Raw genomic sequence first — 17,711 nt, 5'->3', positions numbered from 1 at the left:
GATGAACACGAGTAGCCGATTGACTCCTGTATGATGCCCATACATTCATGTCTGCTCCAATCTTGAGCCAGACCAAAGGGAGCCCTCTGAGGCTTGGTCGTGGTAGTGGCATGGCTGAATAAGTCATGACCTTGCCCAAACGAAAATGAGAGAGATCAAGTGACACAATGGCTTCAAAAGGGGAAAGGTTCTCCATGAGAGGGAGAAGAGGTTGGCACACTTGAGGCTCGCAACACCCACGCAAGGAGCCAAGACACCCCCGCAGTCAAGAGGTACAGAAGAGGAGACGTGTGACGCTTTATATAGCCAGCTAGTGCCTAAATATTGGACCCAGATGTCTATAAATGAGACATCCCTCTCATATTTCTTAGAGACAATAAGACATCTACAGAGAAAGTTGATGAGCACTGATCCTAGAGAGGAGAATATCTTTTCTGCAGTGTCTCTATTGTCTTCCTCTTAGAGATTCTGAGTTTCTCCTAGAGATTCGGAGTAGACTTCACCCACACAGAGTGACTGCCTTAGTCCATTCTGTATACTCATACCTTCTCCTTCACCCCCTAGATCACTCCATCTCCCATCCTTCTAATAGTTAATCATCCTTACCACTCCAGCACTTATATTTTCCTGAATACTAGGGCTCAGATTTGAACCACATCTGCAGCATGTATCCCCTACAAGTAAATAACCAAGTACTACAAGTCTACAACATACATACAACCCCTAATAATTAATTCACCTAACAAATTCGGTTGGAAAAATCTTCAGCTTACTGTTGTTCTACAGAACAGTAAGCATCTTATTCTATGTTCAGGTAACGTACAAGCATCTCATTCACATCAGCTTAAGTTATTCCTCCATAAAAGTCACACCTAGGCATGCCAGCAAACAGGCTAAATTTCCATGTGAATTAGGAACTTTAAAAGCAAAACAAGGTACTTCCCACCTTTTCGATTCTTAGTCTAATCGAACTCACTCTCACCCGATAAACGTGACAAGACCAAACTCTCATCAAGTCTTCACTTCCCTTCTTTGAATGGAGTTTTTGGCCTCCCCTATTGGTTCTGTGAGCCCTAAAGATCGAAAATACAGCAACTTTCCCTTTTCTGTAGCGTGTGGTCCCATGGAGTGTGAAGCTTCTTGTCACTCCCAATGAGGAATCATTCCAAGAACCCCAGAGCTAGTTTATACCTTCATTATCAATAGGGTAAATGGGAGGGGAAAATGACCGCCAAAGTGTTTTAATAATTAATACCCGTCAAAAACATTTTTAGCATTAACAAATGTTCTCAACATGTCCTTAACGGATATTAATTATCAAAACATATCCTAGGCCGTCATTTTCCCTAATGGGAATCTACTTAAAGCTATTTACCTTAGGGTTTGGTGCACGAACTGATGCTGATAACATTGTCAATGATTCACTCAAGAAATGCTGTAGCGCTTGTTGAAAAGTACCCGCCTCAAAAAACGAGTATATTGTAGCGCTTTTGCAATTACAACATTATATGCCGAAGCCAACACTTCTAAGGGTGATACAATAAAACCATGCAGTTTCATAGCAAAAACACCACAAAATACGATCAGACAAATTCTTAAACCGCAATATAATTACCTTTGAAGTGTTTAAACATATATGATGTACAAGGTTTTTGTCAGTTATCAATTGCTAAACGTACTTTTTGGCAAGTGAATATTTCACAAAATACAGAACATTCAGATTCTCAGAAGCATAAATGCTGATTTGCTGCCTGCCTGACAGTCACTTCTGTGCTAGCTCACCTACTTCCCAGATTTGCTATAGCTGTCTCGCAGTGTGACTGTCCGGTTGAAGACGAGCTTCTCAGGTGTGGAGTCCTTATCAACCACAAAATAGCCTGAATCACAAATTGAAAACATAATACTTAGTCTGTACTCGTAATCATCCGCACTCAATTTAGTAGCTTATGCTAGAGTGAGGAACTGCTTCAAGAAAAACTACAGGAAAATAAATCACAAGAGCTGAAAGAAAATTGAGCTCACACCCAACAAAACATTATTAACAATTCAGGAAAGACCTCAACGTTATCAACAGTTCACAAAATGAGCCCACACCTAACAAAGAAGGATTCACTAATGCGCGTTTCGGACTTTACTACCAATGCTCCATGGAGTCCAAACGGAAATAAAGAACTAAAATTAGTAGAACAAAGGGTCTAGACACGAACCATCTGCCCAGTATCATAAACAATAGATCAATACTTTGCAAAATAATTATCGTTATTGAACAGTTGAGGCCAATACAAAGTTGTTCATAATTTGGTTTCAATGTGAAATAAGTATGAGGGGTTCAGGATTTACCAAGCCTTTCAAACTGAAATCTGTCCCCAACTGCAGCGTTTTTTAGGGAAGATACAGCATATGCTCCAGGTATCACTACTTTGGACTCGGGGTTCAAATCACTGAGCCAATCATCACCAAGTTCCCCAGGATTCTGATTCCCATAGCAAAAACTGTTAGATTTCACAGTCCTCATAGTAAAAGAACTGAAGAACGCATCACAAAAAATAGATTGCTAACCTCGGAAAGGAACAGTTTGTCAAACAATCTGACTTCCACCTTCAGTGGATCCACCCCAGGAGAAGGTTCTGCAACCCAATGAAGAACCCCCTACATGATAAAAAGAGTATTAGAAGATCTGCCAAACAATCATTTAAAAACCATTTGCATCCAATAAACAGCTCATTCTGTACGACAAACCACCTTCGGTTTTGTCCTCTTTGAAGGATCATACTCAGCTCGAACTTCAAGAATAGTCTCTTTATCATCACCAAGAATCACATCTGTGCACTTTATAGGAAAGGCATACCTAGAGACGAAAAGAAGAAACTCAATACTCAGCTCCATAATGCCCATGGCATAGAAAGAAAACAAAAGAATCCGGACACACCTGAGTAGCACAGATTTTCCAGGAGCAAGCCCATAGTAATCTTTAGAATCTTGCATTCGAAAATCAGAGTGATCAATGTATACAATATTGGAAAACGGAACCTACAATACAAGCAGGAAAGAGAAATCAGTTAAATGAAGACATCCCACAATCACGACAGTATCGGTATGGAAGTAGAGAAGTGTAAAAAATTTCGAAGGCAACTTTTATGTTCTACTTAAAGAAGTTATAACTTTGTCATTAAGGTTTAATAACTTTTCAAATAACAAGAACTCACCTTATAAAAAGAAGATGCATCTTCTAGTTGAGCATCAGGCCACTTTTTTGCATCAAGATCCATCAGTGAACCAGCTTCTAAGTTGGTAATCACTACCTGAAAGATGTAACAGAGTAGTCAAACACAATACAAATATTCACTCATGAAGAAAGCATTGAAATAATGAAACAAGAGACGTACCTTGAGTGGATGTAGTACAACCATTGTTCGAGGTGCAATTTTGTTTAGTTCTTCTCTTATATGGTACTCGAGGCGGTCTAAACGTATCACGCTACAATCACTGCCACACAGACATAATAAATTGGGATCAACAAAAAATTTCAAGCACGGTAAATTTATGTAGTATCAATGTTCGACGATCCATGGACAAACAGCACATGTACAACCTAACCTTCTAGTAATTCCGATTCCTCGAACAAAATCATTAATTGATTTTGGAGTAACACCTCTACGTCGCAATCCAGCCAATGTCATCAGACGGGGATCATCCCAACCATCCACCAAATGTTGGGTCACGAGACGGTTCAACTGCCACAGCATACCACAGTCAAGCATATATCTGATGCTAAACACTAGATCACGTGAAAACAAAACAACTTACAAATATACCTTGAATACATATTATGCTCAAAAATTCAACTGACCTTGCGTTTTGACATCATGGTGTTAGTGACATTCAAGCGTGAGTATTCCCAAACATAAGGTTGGTAAAGCCCCAATGCATCCAATAACCAGTAATATGAAGCACGACGTGTCTCAAATTCAAGTGTACAGAGCTGCATAAATATTAACATTGAACAATTCAACAAATATCAAAAAAATTCAAATAGACAGAGACTAAAGACACAGCAGAGAGTCCAGAAAAAACCCCAACAAAAGCATTGAACTCACATGGACTAGCTGGTTACTAATGGGCTTTAGCCTATTTTAAAAAGTCAGGTAACTCCAATTAAGAGATTACAGTGGCCTCCCAAAAAGTACAACATATGATGTGCTCAAATGCAGGAACAAAAAAAGAAAATAAAAAGTAAGATTATGATGCTCTCAAAATTACACCAATGCTAAAAAGGCAAGATACTACCAGCACATGCATTTCATGCTTCCGTTTTTAAGGTTGCCAACAGGTGAAAAGGCTTATTCATGCATTTTAGCTAGCTCATTCTGTAGAAAATCCAAACCAGGCGAACGATACATAATACAACAGGCTCATCTTAACCATTTTCTTCAGAACAGGAGATACTAAGCAAAGTTAAATCTGTTCATGCACAAATTGTTAAAACCAAACCAAAAGAATCATCAACGTCATGCTGGAAACAAATTGTATACCAAGGGAACAAGCCTACTAAGGAAAAAGTCATTAAACAAAATACTCCATTAGGAAAGATGCATGTCAAATAATTAAGCCAAATAAATCAAACCGGTATGTACAGTACCCAATCCACAATACAAAAACTGCATGCACGCACAAACTTTGGTAGAGGGAGCTCTCTAAACTCAGATAGTTGACCCATTTAAACTTCTGAACTTAGTGATGGTAAAACATCCGTTAAGTATGCTAAAGCAGCAATCAGCAATATAAAAGGGACAATGAAAGGACATCATAGTCCGATCCATCTCCCCTTCGTACTTTATAGTAAAAAGGGTAATGAGTATTCAGCAGCTACTCGCGTTTACTCAAGGACAACAAGCACTCAACCACATGGTAAGTATGTTGATACAAACTGCTTGTCAAAAGAAACTATAAATTACATCAACAGCAAGTCAACAAAAGAGCATGCCCACCAGCTTACAATGTATGACAGTTCCCTTGGTGCGAAATACTCACAAAACAGAAAAAGTAGATGCCTCGAGATACAATTCCATCTTCATATTACTTTCATGAAGTATGATCAAGCTTTTTATACGACACAACCTAAGAAGCACGGATACGGGATACGGATACGATACGAAACGGATACGTGATTTTTTCAAAAGAAGGATACGATACGTTGGGGGATACATTGAATATATAAGTAAATAAAAATATATATTATATATAATTTTTAATTCCTAAAATTTCATTAATGATTAAAGTTTTTCATTACACAAGTTCACCATTTCACATGCTGAGAGAGATATATTCACGTATAGTTATATATATAATTGTGTCTATATAGTTATACACTTATATATATATTTACATACACACAATGAGAGAGAGAGAGAGATGAGAGACTTGCAAGTTTATCGAGAAAGGATATTGTCGGTGTGTTTCTAGTGTCGATTGGTGGGGGGGAAAAGAAAAATATAGTCCTACTTGCCATTTTAACCCATATATTTTAAGTAATAACATATTTACCCCCGCGCGTATCCGAAACATATCCGAGCATATCCAACAAGTATCCACGCGTATTCAAAACATATTGGATACGTATCCGGAGTGTATCCGAGAGTATCCACGCATATCTGAAACGTATCGGGATACCCAAAATAATTCTAAAAGCAGGATACTTTAAAAAGTGTATCGGATACGTATCCGGAGAGTATCCGAGAGTATCGGTATCTGATACGGATACGATACGTGATACGGAGGCCAAAATAGAGTATCCGTGCTTCATAGGACACAACTATATGTTCAAGATCTAAAATTCAGAATTTACGATCAACATGAGCGCGCTATAAGTTCTCGCATGCTGTTAAAAGTTCTAAGAAGACTCATCAAGTAAAGCACCTATATTTCCAGTTTGTATGCAAGTTGCTTTTCACCCTAGCCTGTTTCATGAAAAGGCTTAATTTGCTTTTCACCCTAGCCTGTTCCATGAAAAGCCTAGATACTGTAGTTGACTCAAATAGAGTTCCAACGGTATAACATCCTCTAAAGGTTAGATACTGCAGTATCAATATGGCAATTCCAAAAGGGATAACAGAAGGAATAATACTCCGATATCTCCCCCTTGTACTTGAAATAGAACAAAAAAATACTGACAACTCAGAAACTACTCACATCAAATGAAGGACAATAAGTGCACAACCAATGCAGACTGTTTTTGTATCGACCACTTTTTACAAAAACTACACTTTACATTCACTACACGCCTACAAAATGAAAATAATGAGCCCATCAGCTTGCAATGTATGACAGTGTTCCCTTGGTCGGAAATGGGCACAAAAGACAAGTTATGTGTCTCTGATATAATCCCCACTCCAGACATATATCGATGAAAATGGTCAAAGATTAAAAATCCTTTTACATGACTTTGTATGCAAGATCTGGAACTACTATCAATATGTGAGTCTACGAAGAATTCAAATACAAAAATGTGAAGCCGAAACTCACTGCTTTACCGAAAACCAAGTCTATAAAGACATGTTTAACCCTAAACTTCCAAACAACAGGGGGGAAGACAAAGGTTAATTACTGCAGACAATGAAGGTACTTCTAAGTTCCAAATATTTTATTCGGATCAGCCTCTTCAAAATAATTACTAATTATGCAGCATCATACAAAACAAGCATAAGATCTGACAATGTGGTATCCAACACAGGATCAGCAACATATAGTAACCTCAATAAAAATCTTTTAATTGCTTCAAACTTGGCTTAAAAGTATATTCTTCCACATAAAGACATACATGAATGCTCTGACCCATTAACTCGCATGCCAACACAATAACCTCTTGAATTCACCAAGACGACCGCAACACAAAAAGAGTACCCATTTAAGATTCTATGAAGTATACATACCGAATGTGTAATATTCTCGAGAGAATCCACAATGCAATGAGAATAATCGTAACTTGGATAGATACACCACTTGTCCCCTGCATGTGGATGAGGAGTAAACTGGACAACAAAAAGCGAAAGGATTGAGATATGGTATAACCTTTGATTATATGTAACTAAATATGTTCACGGTGGCCGCACTTGCCTTGATACGATATGCAATGAGGTCGTACATGTTAAAATTATCACTCTGCATGTCTTGTTTCATCCTCAATGTTGCTTTTCCTTCTTCAATCATGCCACGTTTCATTTCATCAAAGAGTTCCAATGATTCAGCAATTGGTCTATCCCTCCAAGGACTGTTCATCTTTTTTTCCCTATACTCCTTTATTTCTTCAGGTGTCTGGTTCATATTCAAATCCAAATATCAACCATGTAAGTTCTTTCTTTACCATAAGTAGGAATCAATAAAGCTCCAAAGTAGGAACAACACATGTCAATCAGTCAGTTTTTAGTGTTTAAATTGTCAAGTCGCATAGTGTCCCAAAAACTTAAGTCAACCAATCCCACCCTCTCTCAAATGCAACCCCATCTTGCATGTCAAAAATGGAATAGTTATTGAGGAGAAGAATTAAAACATAGAACAAGAATACAGCGAGGAGCAAATGCAGATGTAGAGAATTGGACCCAAGACCTCTCCGAAACTAAAGCTTTGATACCATGATAGATCACAGTCTACACATCTTTATGATGTCAGAACATTTGCCCAACAATGCATAACCAGCTATCGAATTAAACCCATGATTTTATGAACATCTAGAGTTTTAAAATGAGGAAGGATAAAATCATGAGAAAATACTGAAAGTTTAGATTTCCATACAACCAATATTTGTGTCAAGTCAAATAGCAACCTGGTGATCAACATAAGCATGACCCCTCCGTATTAGCTCTACTGCCAGTTCATATAGATCTTGGAAATAATCACTTGTATAAGTGATCTGCAAACACATTACAGTATTAAATAATGAAAGAACAGATTATGTAATTGAAATGTTCTACCTTTCATTGAATTTTTTTACCTTGAAAGGTTCCCAGCCCATCCACCTTACAATCTCTTCAATATGATCAATATATTCCTTCTTTTCAGCCTCGGGGTTTGTATCATCATACCTACCAGTGCCAAAGATCAGGGACAAAATAGAATAAAACAGCCATTGGAAGCTTCTTTATCCATTTCACGTTTAGAGAAGAAGATGAGCAGTGGAAATATCACATGGTGCTCAAGAATCCCTGAATATCTGACCCATTAGCAAGTAAACGATATGATCAAGTCCACATGACTGCAGCCAGTACCCTTGACATCAACCCAAGAATAAACATAACTTCATGGCAATCCACGCAATAGAAAGCAGAGAAAACCAATCTAATCCTAGTACATAATCATGTTTGACTAAATAGAAATATCCAGCACACGTTACACCTGACCTGCCGCAAACAAATATGAGTGCAGTGTAGGAAATCCAATTGCTTACACCATACATCAAGACCATTCAGCTTTCACCTATTCTTTGCTTCCCAAAAGATTTCAGAAGAATTGCAATGCCTTGAGAAACGAACATTTTGAATTTTCAAAAATAGATATTAGGAGGGACCAATAATAAGATACTAATGCAAACATCAAATGTCCATTTAGATGTTACGAGCAAGAGTACCAGCCATAACTCATTCCAGTAACAAAGTCAGTGCTGACAAGTCACTAGAATGATTGGGAGTCTGAGTTCTGAAACCTCAGTAAAATCACTAGAATGATTCTATAACACTGTCAGTGCTTACAAGTTCTTGGCAATGCCATAATAGGATGTTTTTTATTGAACATAAGGTACTTTACATTATTAATTCCTCACCCTACAAACAAACGGCTTTATTCTCTGTATAGCAGTTTCTTTTGCATGATTGTTTTGGCATACCACGATATTAAATTTCTTTTTCAGTTTTTCTTAGGAATCCATGTCCAACGTGGCAACACGGTATCAGACATGGAGGGTCACACCACTCGCAAAATGAATCCACATAACAGAGAATTTGATTGATGCTAGAATTCTTTACGAGGTACTGGAATTTGGGTTTCAGTTTCATGAATTTATATTGTCAACTTCTTTTTTTTTTGAAAGGCAATAAATATTGTCAACTATGTTAGAAGTCCTGACTCCAGACGCAAAAACCCTTTCTTCCTTGTCCTTTTATCACAACGAACACTGAATACAAAAGGCTTATTAACCTTTTTGGTCCCCAAAGTATTCAGAAAATCTCAATTTAGTCCCCAATCTACAAATAGGAGACATTTAGTCCCCATAGTACCAATTTTTGTACCATCAAGTCCCCAAGTCTAACACCGTTAGCTTCATCCGTCAAAATGAAGGGCATCCTCATCATTTCGCCCACCCTCATATTCCTGTCAAAATAAAAATGAAAAAAAGAAAGAAGAGAAAAGCAGGAAAAGCTGGAGCTACAGCCATGGTTGCTGGTGAACTCGTCTCTCCGGTACGCTCTCTTCTCCTCACACTTTCTCGGGTTGTTGGCCCAGTAGCCCAGTAAATTTTTTTATTTTTTATTTTATTTTTTTTTTGGGGGGGGGGGGGGGGGGGGCGGGGGGGTGTGGTAATTAGTAGCTCAGTAATTTGTTTAAAGAACAAAAAGAAAATGAAAAAATAAAAAAATTTGCAGCGGCAGCCATGGCCTCCGGCCGCTGCCACCATCCCACACATCCCTCCACTCCTCTTCTTCCTCTTCCCCTTCTTCCTTTTCCCCACTCCCCTTCACCTCTCGGTGTCCCATAATTTCTTCTAAAAACAAAACGAAAAAAAGAGAGAAAGATAAAAGCGACACAACGGCAGCCATGGTCGCCCACTGCCCACCTCTCTCTTCCTCACCTCTACCTCCCTCTTCCTCTTCTCTTCTCTGCTCTCCCTTTCCCATCCACCATTCCCTCCTTTTCTATGTATTTTTCTTCTTGGAAAAGATTACCGCGGACCAGTCGCCGCTGCGATGTGGCTGTCGTGAACGTTGCTGCTCCGGCAGGAGCTGTTGTGGCTGGTCATCTCCCTCATTCACCTCCCCACTTCCCTCTCTGCACACTCTCTTTCCCTTCTCTCTCACCCGCAACACCACCTTCTTACCACCACCTAAACAACCACCACTTTTTCCCCCAACCGGAACCACCACCACTTTTTTAACGTTTGGGGCAGCATCTAGGCGTCTAGAGGGTTTGGGTGGGCAAAATGACGAGGATGCCCTTCATTTTGACGGATGAAGCTAACGGTGTTAGACTTGGGGACTTGATTGGTACAAAAATTGATACTATGGGGACTAAATATCTCTTACTTGTAGATTGGGGACTAAATTGAGATTTTCTGAATAATTTGGGGACCAAAAAGGCTAATAAGCCGAATAGAAAATATTTGACAACTTAGAAAAGCATACCCAGTAAAAATAAACTAATGGGCTCACATTTTAAAATTTAAATCAAGCTATGAGATTTCTGACATATGTAAAGGCCATTAACGTTTCTACTGCCAGATACGCCCTATCTTGGCTTGCCCCAGATCATGTCAAGTTCTTACCTTGCTTTAAAAGTATTTGTTCTGTGAGTCCCATTCTTTCTCCCTTTCCTATGGGTAACAGGGTTCCAATCTTTCATGCTCTAAGTATCGGGTATCTATCAAGTCAAAAAAAAATTCTAAATGCACAATGACTGTTACCGAGTGTAAAGCACCAATTGTATTGACACAGGAACACAAACTTCCCTGTAAATGATCTAGATTGCAGTTGCACAACTTGATGACAGAAACACAATTCATGCCAAATACAAGTTTGCACCAAACACTTGTGCAACAAGTTCGAGAAAAGTTTGCCACTAAAAATGATAACACCAGCAGATAAATCCAATAACTATTGAACCAGCCTCACCTTAGGTAGCAGCATCCTCCTCTTTCTTTTGCCAGACCAAAATCAACGAACATAGCCTGTCCAATAAGTTACCAGATAAAGTGCAAGTACTTGAAGTCTCACAATAAACAGTAATCTCAAACTCTTCAACTAAAAGGCATGAATTACCTTGGCATGACCAATATGTAAATACCCATTTGGTTCTGGTGGAAAGCGTGTAAATACTTTCCCTCCGGTTGCCTTCAAATGTTTTTCAAGTGTTTCCCTTGAATTGCAACATCTAAGCACAGGGCGATCACTGAAAAATACTTCAGTGTGCACCTGATGATCCACAAGATCAATACACTCAGCACAAAAGCTCATATCCAACTCAAACATATTGGAAGGAAAAAGAATAAGCATAAACATCTAATTATAGAGACGAGTAAGATTCTCAGATATGATAAATGAGCACGTCACATAAAACAAGAAAATAAACAGACTATCATGGTTTCAGACATGTCAGTAAACAACTCAGAAAATATCAGAAAACGTAAGGGCTAATCAACAAAATTGGAGAAAGTAATGGCTGTCCACGAAATTGACTGAAAGCGCCAAAACCAGGTACATCTAAATGTAAGGCATTGAGAAGCACAGTTTCCAACTCATTCCAAAGTAAGAAGTGGACCGAACTCAAAAATAATTACGAAAGGTTCTGCCAACTGAAATGTTCAAAACTTGACACAGCAGATTGTTGCACAATCAAACTTTAGCATTGCATTATCTCAGCCTCTACAATGCAGCTTTCACCACTACATTTTAAAAATACGCTTTAAACAGTGAAATTAAGATGCCATAACCAAGTCAGAAATTAAAATCATCTAAATGTAATTTGAAAAACAAAGAGAGTAAAAAAATTGAGTTAAATAGACAAAAACAAATATGAGGACCTGTCAGTTACCTTATAGTTTTCTTCTGGTGAAGGGAATATTAAAAATGGGTGGAGTTCTTCTTCAGATGGTTTTGGTGGTGTGTCCACCACAGCAACGGGTTCCTAGACATTATAAAAACATAGAATAAAAGGTGTGACAAGTATTTCAAATCATCTCAGAAATAATCATGCGGGCAACAGGCATGCAGCTTAGCGCACCTCAATCTTAACAGGCTTCTCTTTCTTCTTTTTAACAAGCTTCTCATCATCTGCCGCGGTCCTTTCACCAAGTAAACCATATAAGTTTGCATCTATGAGTTGCTGTTCCAGAAGACCACACGGGCAATAAAGAAGAATACTTAATGAAATATCTCAGGAAAAAATATATTTGATGTGCTCATAAATCTTCTCTACATTACCTTAACAATCTTTGGATCGGCCCAAGGCTGCATCTTCCGTACATGACCAAATAGCTCACCAACTAACAAACATAACATTAAAACAATTAGAACAGGAAAGATTACAAGGACAATGGATGTATCAGATGGGAAAATAATTTCCATTGTGGTGTTGTGCAGGCCCCAACCGTCAAATGCTAGAATCAAAATTCCCAAAACCTATTGCATGTCATTCAACATAGATGCGAATCAAGCCCAAAGTTACAGCACCATGTGTGACAAGAGCCCTCCAGGCCAGCAACATCCTCTGTAAAGTTAATGTCTGACACCGGTTACATGGTCATGGACTCCTCTATATCTAGCACCATATATTCTCATTTTATCACTTGCTTGTAAGGCTGCAAACGAGCCTAGCTGAATTTTAGCATGTTCAAGTTTGTTAGTTAAGTTTTTAGCGGACTCAAGCTCTAGCTCGAGCCCAATGAAAATTTGATGGGCCGAGCTTACCAAAGTTTGAGTCGAGCTCGAGCTTGTTCAGGAGCCTTGACGAGCCAAAAATATTAAATATTTATGCTCTCATACAAGTCTAAAGCTGAAAATAAATAAAAAAGAACCTTTTATTCTGTACACAAACAAGTTCATACATATACAAAATTAGGGAAAATATACACATTTTATAGGTATACAGTACTTGTTAAAGGTTGTACATGTACACGTTATAAAATCTTCATCTCGTACGTGGGTGATTTTATAGAAACAAATATACATATATAGTATATAGTACTTGTAAAAGGTAGTGTTACTTGTGTATGTACACGTTATAAAATCTTCATTATGTGCATATGTAATTTTAAACATATACACATTATATATGTTTATACATATTCAAGTTTATACATGAAATTCTCATGATATATGCATACTCCAGGTTCGTGAGCCTAATTGAACCGAATATTGACAGGTTCAGTCTCTCTCATTTATTAAACGAGCCTAAAATTGAGGCTCAAGTTCAGATCGTTTAATAGATGAATCGAACACGAGCCTTTAGTTGAGCCTCGACTGGGTGAATCATTTATAGCCCTACAGTTGCATGTGATTTCTAGCAGTTGCTAATGAAATAAATGAAGCGTATGAATAACTTTTTCCATGTAGCACCAACTGGTAGCATGAGTGGCATCTACAGCAACCTCACAAGGGGAGATGCATTTTCCACATCAACCAAAGACTGCAGCATAATAAATTGCTGCAGTTACAAGGAACTTGTGAGTAAAAGGTAGCACCCACTCTGTCGCACTTAGATGCATATTCTGCAAATAAAATTTAGGTGAGGCCTCATCATAAAAATTGACGCATGATGGAAAATCTTAAATGCTCTCAGCCACTATATAAACAAAGAACCCAGAGCAGGGATTCAAATTACATAATCCAGCAACCACTAAGATTACCCCAAGCATGCTTGGCCATGACAAAGTGAACACAATAAAATTAACGGAAACTCATCTATAAGAATTGTGGAAAAGAAAGACAAACCATTTGTTCGATAGCGCTGCTCCAATATTGCATTCTTGTGCTCTTCGAATATCTCATTAACAGCGTGTTTAATATCTTCTTCGGAGACCTCAACTCCTGTTGGCAAATCTAACTTTCAATTTCCCAAACTCTAGAAAAAGGAACACATAAATAGGACTCCAGAGTCGAGACAGACATGAATCATAAAAAATCATTAAAGGCATCAAAACTAATATTAACACAGACCCACAAAATTAACCTAAGATACACGAAGGAACCATCAACATACAATAAATAAATAATAGGATGGTCATCTCCATGGTATAAACCACCTCTAATGCATGCTATATGTAGAACTCTGACTGGATTTGATCGCCTTGTTAAAGCATTGGGATAAACAAAGCCAGATTGCACCGTTATAATGCAAATAGGAGGCCTGTTAATGCAGCTTATGCAGGAGACATCGACAATTGGCATATTACGGAATAATATGATCTAAAATGCAGATATTACCAAAAGTGCAATATACAATAGACCTTGGCTAGTATCATAGCAGTGTCTCGTCTGATTTTATCCAGAAGTGGGGAGCGAGAGAGAGGTGGTTTGGCAGTAGGGCTGTAATCGAGCCGAGCCAAGCTTTGTCGAGCTCGAGCTCGGCTCATTTACTAAATGAGCCAAAAAGCAAGCTCAAGCTTTAACGAGCGAGCTAAGTCATTTACTAAACGAGCCTCTTTAATCGAGCCGAGCCTCCCTTAACGAGCCAAGCTTTTGTCGAACGAGCCAAGCTCAACTTTGCTCATTTACTAAATGAGCCAAAAATTCGAGCTCGAGCTTGGCTCGTTTAGCAAACGAGCCAAGCATTAACGAGCCTAGCTGAGCTCACCAGCTACTCAGTTCGTTTACAGCCCTATGGCAGTGTCACGAAATATATGCACAACCCCACGATGAAATTATCTAGCTTGGCCAATGGAAGTATACGGTTATAAAACAAAAGGTCAAACGTAACCTGAGAGAGGTTACCAAAAAGAACGAGAAATTAGAAGGAAAAAAAAAAGCTTCGAAATGCAATAACATAAACTTCTATAACTAAAAGCAAGAAATTGACAACGTGTGACATCAATAGTTAGCATAAGAATGAATTTACATGTCATACCAACACCACAAGCCTCTTCAAAATCATTGACCATAAAAGTCTCCGCACCAGTAGTTGCAAAGAATGAAAAGGCAGCCTCTAACTGAGCAGGAGTTTTAATCTGCAAGAGTACAAACATGTATATAAATACGGAAACACCAAAATAAAAACTAACCTAATGCACTTCGACGTACAATGATAGTATGCTACAACTAATGACCATTCCATATATCAATTTGGCATCCCATCATCAAACAAAGCATTTAATAGTTTCAATTAGGCATGGGTGTAAGATAATTCAAGAAATTAAGCAACTCTTTTCTTGACCTTTGATGAGACTATGTACTCCAGCAATGTTGGGCGATGCACAAGAGCATTTGCTGGGAACTTTGTAGCAACCTGCCACAATAAGGGAAGAACTAGCATTACATACTAGCAACAAATCTTCAACCAACTTCACCTCTCCAAACTAATTATTCCCACAAAACCGGAAATTACAATAATAGTAACAATGATATTATAGAAATTCCGACAAAAAGATTATTGGTGTCCGAGAAAGAGAGAGAATTTTTCGAAGGCTCGATGATAATTTGACATTTTGTGGTCCAAAAGAGAAAAACTGGTACTATATGAGTATCTAAAGAAAGGAAATGGAGCCTGGTACGCAATATCCATATTATCCAATACAAAATTTCAGTTTTCTACCAAAACATAAAGGGTCCGTTTGAGTACTGAGAAAATGCAAGAAAGAAAGAAAAAAATGACACTTTTTTGGTGTTTGATTAGCATGAAATGGTAGAAAGTATTACAAAGTAAATTTCTTGTACAACTCATTTAAGCATGGTTTGGTTACACTGGTTTTACTTACTTCCTAAAAACACAAGGAAATTTTATTTTCTTGTGAAAGTTGCCACCTCTCAAATGACACTTACCATTTTGCCTATAATTTTTTCCTTTCCTACCTGGATCTATATTGTATATTAAGGGTAAATTAGTAACTATAAGCATTTTCTTAAAAGATTCTTACAAAACTTTTCATTTTAATCAAACACATAGAAGAAAATAAATTTTCTTTTTACTTTCTTTTCTTTTACTTCATTTTCGTCTTTCAACATAAATTTCTTTCTAATCAAATGGACCCAAAAAGAAAGAAACTTGGGTTACTGAAACAACATTTTTGTATCAACTTACAGTGTAAAGAAGATTGCCAATGGGCCGAGCACAACCATCAGTCACAGAAGCCTGAAAAGAGAAACACAAATAAAAAAAAAAGTCACTACAATTAAAGATACAGGATGGTAAAAAAAAATACTCCAGTAGTCTTTTACTGCCGACAAATTGTAGAATTAACTGCAAGTGAACAATTCAATCTTAAATTAACAACATTTCCAGGAATTTCTCACAGGGAAATAAAAGCCAATGCTTCAAGTGAGCCTAATCGAACTATTTCCTTCACAGTATTCGCTCGGTAACCAAAGCAAGATACAATCAGAGGCGGACCTACCTTGGGGCACTTGGGGTCACGTGCCCCCACCCCATTCCTTTTTTCTTTTTTTAAGTTCGGGTTATTAGAAAACAAAGTGTAGAAACCCCAGTTCCCAGTCCATTTCTGAAAATGCGACGGTGAATCCGTGACCCATTCGAACTGCTTTGTCATCGCCAGTGGCCAACGCATCAATGATCTGCCCTACTGCTTCCCTCCCCAGTCAGTCACCAACCGATCTCCCTACTCTTCCCCAAAACCCAAGGTCTCTCTCTCTCTCTCTCTCTCTCTCTCTCTCTGTTACTGTATATATATGGTATATGTAAAGTACACAGGTGATTCTTATAAGCCTACTGTGTGTACCAACCAATTTCCAAACCTAAGTATAAACTAGATAATTAATAATAATAACGCTATTACTGTATTAGGGCTTTGAATACCTTTGATTGCAACTTTTGATGTGATTGCAACTTTTGATGTTAGACTATAGGTGTTTTTTTAGTAATAACAAGGGGTTCGGGCTGGGCTAGCTTACGTACATCTTGATTAATCCTGGGGATCATAAACGACCCACCGTCCATTAGCATCCGAGAGGTTTCGAACCTGAGACCTCAAGAGATAGCAAACCCCTAAGTCCCGGCCCTTAACCACTAGACCAATTCCATGGGGTTAGATTATACGGTTCTTAACATTCTATGTTGAATGTATGATTTTTTTTGTTTATTCTTCGTTCAGTGAATTAAATTTTTCTGTGTCTTGATAACTTGATATATAATTGGATGTTGCTTGTCTTTGAGAGCTTTTCCAAGCATACATGTCTATGAACTTTTCGTAGCATGTATTATAAATCTTTTTGCATAATAATCAAAGTTGGAGCGTAGTGTTAGTATTATTGTGTTTGATTGCAAATTTTTGTTCAAGATTGTGAATAATAATAGGTGCCCCCACTATATGTAATTTCTGGATCCGCCAATGACTTACAATTAGCAAGTGAAGAAGATTAAGTACCTCGTGAATGACGGCGATGAGATTGGCGGTGACCTTGTTGTTAGCGACGGTGTTCTTGGCGGTTCTTTCGTCCAATCCGATCTTCAGGAACAGCTCCACTGGATTCTCGCCGCCGGTGCTTTTCCCATCCTTCACTCCCATTTTTTTTTCCTTTACCTCTGTCAGCAGCTCTCACGAGCACACAGCTTTAGGGTTTATGTATGTGCGTGTGTCTGTTGAGGAAGAGTGAATGCGTGAAAGAGACGAAGTGATAAAACCCTAGTTTTGAGAAGCCAGACGTTGAAGATTCTATTTGAACGTGTAGCGTGCGTTTTGGGATTGGAGGATTCTCAGGCTCTGTTTGTAACTTACAGAAAAGAAAAGAAAGAAAAGGAAAGGAATGGAAAAGAAAAAGGAAGGAAAATAAGAGGAAAAATTT

General features: G+C 38.1%; 1 protein-coding gene across 1 annotated transcript; it reads right to left on the bottom strand.

Moving 5' to 3' along the window:
* Positions 1-1,578: 1,578 nt before the first annotated feature.
* Positions 1,579-17,669, bottom strand: LOC131300783 (glutamine--tRNA ligase). Its single transcript, XM_058326769.1, has 23 exons — positions 17,294-17,669; positions 15,994-16,044; positions 15,130-15,201; positions 14,824-14,923; positions 13,692-13,787; positions 12,183-12,244; positions 11,983-12,084; positions 11,794-11,886; positions 11,022-11,174; positions 10,875-10,930; positions 7,988-8,078; positions 7,820-7,906; positions 7,114-7,311; positions 6,930-7,028; positions 3,851-3,982; positions 3,598-3,734; positions 3,387-3,486; positions 3,207-3,302; positions 2,930-3,030; positions 2,743-2,848; positions 2,560-2,649; positions 2,341-2,473; positions 1,579-1,877 (listed from the first exon to the last, which is right to left on the bottom strand). The coding sequence occupies exons 1-23, from the start codon at positions 17,432-17,434 to the stop codon at positions 1,783-1,785; spliced, it is 2,391 nt and encodes a 796-aa protein (XP_058182752.1). The 5' UTR covers positions 17,435-17,669; the 3' UTR covers positions 1,579-1,782.
* Between the last annotated feature and the right edge of the window lie 42 nt (positions 17,670-17,711).

This window comes from Rhododendron vialii, chromosome 9a (genome assembly GCF_030253575.1).
Source record: "Rhododendron vialii isolate Sample 1 chromosome 9a, ASM3025357v1".
Classification (NCBI taxonomy): Eukaryota; Viridiplantae; Streptophyta; class Magnoliopsida; order Ericales; family Ericaceae; genus Rhododendron; species Rhododendron vialii.
The sequence above is the reverse complement of the archived record's forward strand: the minus strand, read 5'-3'. Positions and strand labels throughout refer to the sequence as shown.